General features: G+C 55.1%; 3 protein-coding genes across 3 annotated transcripts; 2 read left to right on the forward strand and 1 right to left on the reverse strand.

The window, feature by feature from the left end:
- Window positions 1–388: 388 nt before the first annotated feature.
- On the reverse strand, window positions 389–1,585 carry C8A04DRAFT_16185 (uncharacterized protein; the record flags this gene model as incomplete). The annotated part of the gene is made up of 1 exon (XM_062778757.1): window positions 389–1,585. One exon carries the CDS (start codon window positions 1,583–1,585, stop codon window positions 389–391), a length of 1,197 nt encoding a protein of 398 aa, XP_062632443.1.
- A 2,200-nt stretch (window positions 1,586–3,785) lies between these two features.
- Window positions 3,786–5,074, forward strand: C8A04DRAFT_16183 (semialdehyde dehydrogenase; the record flags this gene model as incomplete). The annotated part of the gene is made up of 3 exons (XM_062778756.1): window positions 3,786–3,813; window positions 3,944–4,936; window positions 5,007–5,074. 3 exons carry the CDS (start codon window positions 3,786–3,788, stop codon window positions 5,072–5,074), a joined length of 1,089 nt encoding a protein of 362 aa, XP_062632444.1.
- A 2,496-nt stretch (window positions 5,075–7,570) lies between these two features.
- Window positions 7,571–9,810, forward strand: C8A04DRAFT_33468 (uncharacterized protein; the record flags this gene model as incomplete). The annotated part of the gene is made up of 6 exons (XM_062782475.1): window positions 7,571–7,693; window positions 7,775–7,828; window positions 7,905–8,523; window positions 8,585–8,775; window positions 8,829–9,591; window positions 9,661–9,810. Coding segments are annotated over 6 exons (1,900 nt in total), but the record flags the coding sequence as incomplete, so codon positions are not given.
- Window positions 9,811–9,835: the final 25 nt, after the last annotated feature.

Genomic DNA, 9,835 nt, shown 5'->3' on the forward strand with positions numbered 1-9,835 from the left:
TAAATCGAAGTGGCCCCGGGTTCGATTCCCGGGGCCAGCGAAGAAAAATCTTTCCACCGGGAAAGATTTTCGTAGCCACTGACCGCTATCCCTCCGGATGGGGATAGGCGTTTGGTGTGTGAGCTTTTTGTGTTATTTTTTTTTCTTCGTTGTATTGATTAGATTAGCCCTTTTATTTTATTTTTTAATCTGCTCTCTCCTCTGGTGCCCGGGGACCTTAACTTGCAACGACCAACGAGACCCACGTGCTATCAAGTCCCTTCAGAACTAGTTTCATTATCATCCGGGCGAGATTCTAAGCCGTCTAAGATCCAACAGTAACGTCAATCACGATCATATATTCAACACCACTCTTTCGAAACAACGCAAGTATATACCCCCTCGCCGTCTACCCCCTCCGACCAAAACATATCCCCAGCATATCCTTCACAAACCCCGTCCAACCATTAACCTCCCTCATCACATTCACAATAGCCAAAAACCTCCACACCCACGACTCCACCCGCTCATAATCATGCCCATACACCTCCCACACCGCTTGCTTCCTCTCACCCTCCACCCCGGTTCCCTCAACAACCCTCACGCCAGGCCCTCCCCATCCCCATTCCTTCCCCGTATGACCCTGACCCGCCTCCCCCTCCACCCCCTCATCCACAACCCCCATCTTCGGCCCAATACACAACGCCCTGCCCTTAACCCCCTCATCGGCCATCAACCGCGTCGCAGCATCCACCACATCCTCCAAGTCCGCCTTGGCCGCCCCGGCCAACAACAACTTGCCAGCCGCTGGGATGATCGGGGTCTCGACGAAATAGGGGGTCAAAGCGTTGACACGCACCCCGTTGCGGGACCAGGCGGTCCCGCGTATGGAGCGAAAGAGACCCATCACGGCGTGCTTGGAGGTCGTGTATTCCGTCTGGCCGGGTAGCGGGCTGAGGCCGGCGATGGAGGAGATGAGGAGGATGTGGCGGTCGTGGTCTTTTTGGGACTGAGAAGAGGAGGAGGAGGGCGTAGACTTGCGGGACAGGTAGTGCAATGCGAGGTGGGTGGTGTACATCACGCCGGTTAAATTGACGGCGAGGACACGGAGGGGAGGTGGAGGTGGGGGTTGGGCCGGGTCGGCGGCGTCAAAGTCCCGTGGTTCATCAAAGACGGATCCGGCGGGACCGGTACTGTTCTCGACGATACCGGCCCCGGCTACGACGGCTTGGAGGGACCGGGTTGGGGAGGCTGAGATGGCAGTTTTGAACAGGGCGAGCTGGTCTGTCCAGGAGGTCACGTCACAGTGCTGGTAGACGAAGACCTGGTTAGGGGTTGACCCCGTTGATGATGAAGAGCGCAGTTCTGCGATGAGGGCCTCCCCGGCTTGGTCGTTGACGTCGCCGATGATAAGGTGGGCGCCGTAGCGAGCCCAGTGACGGGCAAAGGCGGCGCCGAAACCCGATGCGCCGCCGGTGATGAGGATGGTCTTGCCGGCGAGAGTGGAAGTGTCGTAGGGCTTGGAACAGTCAACGGGAGCCGACTGGCCGATCATGTTGACGACGCCCCAGGGGTCGTCTTTGGGAGGCGTAATTGTGGCATCCATGTCGTTGAGTTTGTTTGTTGACTTGACCCCTGTTTAGCTTGTTAGTCTCGGTCCTCGAGGCCCCTTCACTCGGCTTTGGGAGGAGATGTGCTCTGTGGGAATCACATCGGTGCAGACCGAAGGTGTTTGACCCCCATTTTGAGCCACATTGTTTGTCGTGGTGGACCTGTATCAGGCCAGGGATTGGCCGCGGGATGCAGCACAAGCGTGGGAAGCTCACCGTGACAGGTATCCAGATTTCCCAAGTTTGAACGGGGAGCGCGAGAGACCAAAAACAGATGCGAAACTTTCAAACTATAGAATGAAGAAGGCAGAATATACACTTTATAAACTGTCAACCCCGATACATGGCTGGCTAGAAGTGCCTACAACAGACGAACAGATTTACGAGGGGACAAATAGAAAGATAGATGAGGAAGAAAACATAGCCAGCATCTCCCAGTCTTGCGGGCGTTGTGTTGAAAGATACAGTAATCATGACCCTTGTCCGCCTAGCAGGCTAATGCGAAGCGACGTGGACAGGGGGCCATTTGGGCGTCAACCGCATCAGGAGCCAATCTCGCAGAGTCTCGGCGTCGTCGCCGTCTTTCGTAAGCAAATGCGGCGCGTTACATTTTATTTTCGATGAGGCGGCTCCTCTAGAAAAAACCCCTGTCCGATGTGGATGTAGATAGCTGCCTTCTACACAGTCAGTCGGTAATGGAACTTTCCACGTCGGCGATGCCTCCATGTTGAACGAAGCGGTGGAACCACGTGGGCCGGAAATAAACGGCTCCTTGCTCTGTGACTTCCGTCATGCTAAAATATTTTTCGATATCAGCACTTTCTTGTTTCACCATGTTCCGGTGACAGGGCAGCGCGGTGGTCTGCTGTAGTCGCGGCATACCTCCGTCCACAGGAGTGAAAAGACCGACAACCGTAAGTAGCGCTATCCACTCCCACCGGGTTCTTGGCCAACCTCGAAGAGGGATCGAAGAAGCGGTAGGATAGGATCAGCCCATGGTTTTTGGCACGGGACCAGTATCCAGATTGGGTTAAGAAATGAGCTCGGTCTGTCGCAAGAAAAATCGTATTGGAGCCCCGGCCCGAGCGATGAGGTTCGGTGAAAAAGATGTCTCAGCCATGGCCGGCTCTCCACGCGGGAGAAACATGGGAAACGGCCATTTTGGGATGTTCTGCACAAGGCCCTGCCTGAGGTCGCGTGGGGTCGGTGTCGGAATAAGGCCAAGATGACACTAAGAAATGCAGAAAATAGCTCTCTAGAAATTTCTCAATGGAGTGTTGCGGTTCGAAGCTTGAGCCACTCTTTGATCCTTCCTTAAGTTTGGGGCTAGGTCCCGGGTCCCCGACTCTACGTGGTTAGAGATTTAGAGAAGCAGGAACGACGGGAGGTAGTATGAACCTGAAAGGCAGCGACGAAACTGTGTCCTCACGTCCTTTCCTCTTCCTTTCCAACAGTATGTTGTTTTGTAAGTTCGGAAGTCGAGGATTTCTAGAACGTTTATGACAATCTGCATTCCTTGACAACAGTACTGTTGCTCACTTCGACCCGACCCTCTGGTTGCTCTCCCAGCAAGAGTGGGTCACCCGCCATCCCAAGGTCACAGGCTCGCTGTGGCCAAAAAAAGCGGCACACTCAAACAGATAGCTCAAGTCCAATCCATTAACATTCGATCAAATCTTGGTAAATTTTGATTGATTTACTCGTCTTTGTCTTTTTTCACTCTCTAGATTATTCTTTTTTGTCTTCTTTCATTGTTTTTGGTTTCTTCTTTTTGTCTTTTTTCACTTTTGTAGCAAAGTAAGTTATCCAGGGACTTGGTCTGCCGCTTTTTTTGGCCATAGCGAGCCAGGGCAGGGGCCAGGCCCATTGGAGACAACCCCACGGCCCCCACCACTTCCCAGCTCCGATGGCGGGGCACCGTAGCGGGGCATGGGCAAGAGAGGTAAAAGAAAAAGTTCCAACACCGAGGGCCAGATCGGGAAGACTGACTCACCTGTGAATAGAAGATATCTGTTTATATATATCTGCTTCACCTCCCTCTTTAGCGTTGGGAGCTCGTTGATAGTCCTATTACACCGGCACAGAGACACCGACCTAGCATCAATTTGATCGATACTCCCGAGTCCGAGCAAACGATCTAGACAGAAAACCAGACATACATAAACGTGAATTGGTAGACTATTAACAATACCAACAATGTCTCAATTACCCACCAAGAACTGCGGTATGGTCCCGACACAAGTTTCTCTCGCTTCCCTTTCTCCATGCCCTTTACCCCGAATGTCTTGTCGCCTGAAACTTGACGATGAACTAGCTGATCGGCTGACACTCGTCTTCTCCCTCCCACCCTGTAGGCGTCCTAGGCTGCACCGGCTCTGTCGGCCAGCGCTTCATCCTGCTGCTCCAACAACACCCAACGCTTCGCCTCGTCGCCGTGGGCGCGTCGGCACGGTCTGCCGGGAAGAAATACCGCGATGCAGTGCGCTGGAAGCAGGCGAGCCCCATCTCGCCCGAGATCGGCGAGCTTGTGGTGCGCGAGTGCAAAGCGAGCGAGTTCACCGACTGCGACATCGTCTTCAGCGGCCTCGATAGCGATGTGGCCGGCGAGATCGAGAAGGAGTTCCAGCACGCCAACCGCGCCGTCTTCTCCAACGCGAAAAACTACCGTCGCGATCCGCTCGTACCTCTCGTCGTGCCCACAGTCAACCTCAACCACCTCGATCTGATTCCGCACCAGAGGCGCACCCAAGGGCTCGAGAAGGGGTTCCTGGTGTGCAACAGCAACTGCGCCGTCATCGGACTCGTCATCCCCTTTGCGGCGCTGCAGGCGCGGTTCGGCCGCATCGACACCGTCTCGGTCGTCACCATGCAAGCCGTGTCGGGCGCGGGCTATCCCGGCGTGAGCAGCATGGACATGATTGACAACGTGGTGCCGTTCATCCAAGGCGAGGAAGACAAGCTGGAGACGGAGGCGCAAAAGATCTTGGGCGCGCTCAACGCCGATGCCACCGCCTTTGAGGACCAGGCCACGCTGCGCGTGTCGGCCGCATGCAACCGCGTCCCCGTGCTCGACGGTCACACCGCATGTGTGTCGCTGCGCTTCACCCAACGCCCGCCGCCAACGGCCGAACAGGTCAAGCAGGCCATGCGCGAATACGTCTCTGAGGCGCAGCGCTTGGGCTGCCCTTCTGCTCCGAACCCCCCCATCAAGGTCTTTGACGAGGCCGACCGGCCCCAACCGCGTCTCGACCGTGACTTGTCCAAGGGGTACACCGTCTCTGTTGGGCGTGTTCGCGAGGACGAGAGCGGCATCTTTGACATTAAGTTTGTTGCTCTGAGCCACAACAGTGAGTTTTCTACCCCGGCCTTCGTGTCCCCTTACCCCTTACTAACAGGCTTTCTTCTTTCTCTCTCCAGCCGTTATCGGTGCAGCCGGCTCATCTATCCTCAACGCGGAGGCCGCCGTTCTCAAAGGCTATATTTAAATTTGACAATATGTGGCGGATATGGATGATCATGTTGAAAATGCATTGGGCGACGGAGTTGTTGTGCACAAGAAAAAACAAAACATTGGTAAATTTGCGTTGTTTTTTGGTTACACTACCCTAGTGGTAGTTTCGATTCCCCCAAAAGTACATAGATTCTACAATTTCACTTCTCCCGATTTCTTCTCGTGTCTCTCTCTCACTGACTCCATTGATCGATCATGTGGGTAAGGGATGAAAACATCCGCTCCATGCCACGCACGTAGCCGGTGTGTTGCCCCTGTCCCCCTTACACAGGCCCACAGCGAACAGCATACAGCATAAGGCAGGTAGGTAGCCCCCTTTTAACGGGTTACAAATGTTACATTACCCCCCCTTCCCCCTCTCACACCGATACTACATAGTACATCGATAGTGTTGCTCACCGGCGAATATCTCATGCACATGGCCTTTGCGGGTGAGATGTGAGATGTAAGATGGGGGCGGGTGTACAGTACAGTAGCTTTTTGCCAGCTCAGGGGTGTTCGGCTCACATCCGTGAAACATAATTACTCCTAGTGCATGTTCATAATTAGACTGCGGGCAATGCTCTCGGCCGGAGACTCCTCAGGTTGTAGTTGATAGTGTTGCGTGTGGCGTATAAGTACCAATCATATCTCCCTTTGGTCTGTAGCAGACCTAGACGGTGGGCATCAAATTTACTTGAGTCAGCCAACTAACTAGTCGACCCGGTGTGTACGGCCTGGCCTGTCCCCTGTATCCCTCCATGTACATGTATGTACCACCCAACCACCACCCAACCACCAACCTACCGTCACCTTTCGGAGTCTTTCCTTCCTCCCCCTCCCACCAACTATCGATTCCCCATGTCTCGGCTGTTCGTTGTCCACCAGTTGACCGGCTACCTGCTTGCGTGCCGTGCTCTCAGCTGCCGAGCCGAATGTTCGGCTGCCTGTTGAGCGCACCTGACCGGAAGCCTTGAACAGCTCAGCCCGGTGGGTTGGGGGACGGACTGCGCACTGAGGGTCCCTGGGTCTGTGGGCGGACAGGTGACGGGATGGATGGATGGCAGGTGATGGTCCATAGGGTGGGGTTGACGTACTGTAGTATACAGGCAGGGCGGATGAAGGAAATCGGGGGTTGGACATACAAACAGCCCGTTGGGATATGGAGGGACTGGGGAGGTATCTGTTTCCTTCGGGGGTGTGTAATGGTAGAGAAAGGTCGGTTTGTTTACGGGGAAGACGTGTGGAGTGGAGGTGGTTTGTTGCATCTCGCTTTGGCACAAGCTGGTTACAACCACGGGACTTGGCATGTCGTACTAACGAGGGGAAAAAGGAAAGAAGATGATTAGACGACACAGGCCTACTGGGAGGACGAGACAACGTTGTTGCCGAACGGTGATGGCTTGTTGAATAGGGGTACACGCGGAGTAGGCGAAAAGTCGTGAAGAGAGATAGGTTCCGGTTTCGTTTGCTGGTCCTTTAATGATCGGCTGCTGGGGGTGGGCATCGCGTGTCAAACGGGGTGGTCTATTTTGAGAGCCATATGGGGGTTGGGTGATCAGAAGGACAGACAGATAAGATGTAATTGACCTCTTCAGTTTGGCGTCCCTGGACTTGGAACGTTTGAAACCGCAGGCGTTCATGCTATGCAATTCCGTGGGGAAAACACTTTACCAGGTTGATCTGAAACAAGAACAAAAAGGGTACCGAGAAGAGGTCAGGTGAGCGAAAGTTATGCGGGCTGCTGCGCGATCCCGAATCTTGTCTCCGTCTGGCTAGTGCCGTGGGTTTGGTGGTGTTGAGCCCTGGACCTGAGTGACAGACCCGAAACAAATTCGCGGTTTCGGTTTCGGAGGGCGGTAACTGGGACTTCCGTCATCTGAACTTGTTATTATAGGAATATTCTCCCGAATTCGGATGCTGAACCGATCATTGACGCCGGGTGTCTTCTGTGAGCATATCCAACATTTCACCTGATAGTCAAATAAAGGGGGTGAGCTATCCCAAAATGCCTCGGCCGGGTCTGCGGCTTCATGGGCTATCCCTCGGCACTTCAGGAATAGGTTTAGGAGTGAATAACTAAGTAATGTGATGGGACCTTGATTGCCAGCCACGAATTAAATTTATTGAGATAAGCTGTGTCTGGGTTTGTGAGGATGTATTCTCGTGATCGTGAAGGATGCACGTTCGGATGGTTTGCGCGTCCGAGATACCACTGTAATTAGTGGGGCTTCAGTGGAGCTTGCGGCACAGGCCCCTGAGAGAGCTGCTGCTCAGGCGGCGCTCGGGGTGAGTTTGCTGTCCCAATCCCGTCACCGGATTGGTCGCGTGGACCCAATTCTCCCAAATGCCTGACCTGGAGGATCGCATTCCCATTGCGCCCTGAACGTTGGTCAACTTCGAGAGCCCCGCGATTTCCAACAAACAAACAGAGCCAACAGCCTCTGTAGCGGATGACGATCCTCAACCGGTTCAGCAGCCCATTAGCGCCATGTCTTCGACGGAAACACCAGCCGCAGCTCCTGAGAATGGAGTTGTAAACCAACCACCGGCGACGTCAGCGCCGTTGAACGAGGGGACCAAGACCCAAGTGCAAGATGTATTGACATCAGAGGTGCGCCCCTATCGCCGGCCGGGCGCTGAGTGCCCGCTGCCCCTCTCCACGCTTTCAATGTGCTGACTTTGCACCCTACAGATTGGCATCTCGGTGATGCTCAACCGCCTCAAGCAGAGCATCGCCTCCGCGAAGGTAAATAATCCATGTGACGCGCGAGGAATCCTTCCAAGGCGACAACCGCGACGACCGCTGACCCAATCGCACATAGGAATTTGCGCTTTTCCTCAAGAAGCGCTCGGTACTCGAAGACGAACACGCCAACTCCCTTAAGAAGCTATGCAAGACATCCCAGGACAACATGCTGCGGGGCGAGCACCGAGGCGGCACCTTTGGCCGCGCGTACGAGGAGATGATGGTGGTGCACGAGCGCATGGCCGACAATGGGATACAATTTGCCATGTCGCTGCAGACCATGGCCGAGGACCTGACCGAGCTGTCGCTGGTCGCTGAGAAGTCCAGGAAAGGGTGGAAACAGAGCGGCCTGGCCGCCGAGCAGCGCGTCGCGGACCTCGAGGCCGCCATGCGCAAGTCGAAATCGAAATACGATGCTCTCGCTGAGGAATACGACCGGGTCCGGACTGGGGACACCGCGGGCCGTCCCGGTGGAAAGATGTTTGGCTTCAAGGCACACAAATCGGGCGCTGGGTACGAGGAGGATCTTTTGCGCAAGGCCCAGGCCGCGGACCAGGATTACCAGGGGAAGGTCCAGGTGGCCGCGACGGAGAGGAGCGAGCTGGAGACTAAAACGAGGCCGGAAACGGTACAAGCCCTCCAAGATACCGTGCGGGAATGCGACTCCGCGTTGGCGTTGCAGATGCAGAAATTCGGTATGTGTTTTTCTGGGAAGCAGAAATTGTTCGATGACATACATCCTGACTAAGTGTGCAGCGTCGTTCAACGAGAAATTGGTGTTGAGCAATGGCCTCAATATCAGCCCCCTTAGGCAGGCGTCTGATACGCGGAGTTTGCGCGAGAGTGTCCTTGCCATCGACAACGAGAAGGATTTGAGTGAGTATCTCAGCGGCCAGCACGTCAGGTTACCGCCCAGGACAGGGCCGCCGAAATACGAACGTAATGCTGTATGTGTTCTCCGATTCTAAGTCACTTATCAGGGTAGATCTAACGTTCTTAGCTTCTTGATGCGTCGCGGCCGGCGGTCGCTTCTTCGCCAGTAACTGCTCACAACCCACAGCAACAACAGGCCCTCGGCGCTGTGCAGCCGCCGCCATCGGGCATCTTCCAAGGAGGGTCTCGTTCCAGTACCTTCTCAGACGCCACGGCCGCTCCGCCGAGCCAGGGGTCCGTCGGCCACAGCTACAATCAAAGCCTAGGCTCTATTCCTGTGCTCGGTGGCCCTCCTCAGTCTTCGTCGTCCCAGCACCAGCATGAGAGGAGCTTTAGTCACGGAAGCGGCTTGAACCAAGGCAATGGCCCTACTGGCCAACAACCGTACCGTGGCCCGAACGCGCCCCATCATCAAAGCCAACCGTCCGGGTCCCGCTTTGACGGCTCGTTCAACTCCACTACGTCTCAGGGGCCGCCACAGCTCGGCGCCTTATCTTTCCAGAGCCCCCAACCTCAGCAGTCGCAGCAACCGCCCTATTCGCAAGCATCAGCCCCGGAAACTACCGCTCCTTCAGCTGCGTTCCAACAACCGCCCAATATGATCGTGCCTCAGTCACACACGCCACCTGCAGGACAGCAAATGACCCCGCCGCGTCCTGTGTTTGGTATCACGCTCCCTCAGCTTTATGAGAGAGATGGACTGGCGGTTCCCATGGTGGTGTACCAGTGCATTCAGGCCGTGGACCTGTTTGGCTTGAATGTCGAGGGTATCTACCGGTTGTCTGGCTCGGTACAACACGTCAACAAACTCAAGAACTTGTTCGACACAGGTGAGACCTTGCTCTCTTTTTAGATAGCTTTACACGTAGTGTGGTGGACTTACTAACCGTTTCCCCCAGACTCTTCCTCCAGCAACCTCGACTTCCGCAACCCCGAAAACTTCTTCCACGACGTCAACAGCGTCGCCGGTCTCCTCAAGCAATTCTTCCGCGACCTGCCCGACCCCCTCCTAACGCGGGAGAACTACCTCGCCTTTGTCGAAGCAGCCAGTCAGCCCCCCCCTCCCACTTCTCC

Source organism: Dichotomopilus funicola, assembly GCF_033296635.1.
Source record: "Dichotomopilus funicola strain CBS 141.50 unplaced genomic scaffold C8A04scaffold_156, whole genome shotgun sequence".
Lineage (NCBI taxonomy): Eukaryota > Fungi > Ascomycota > Sordariomycetes > Sordariales > Chaetomiaceae > Dichotomopilus > Dichotomopilus funicola.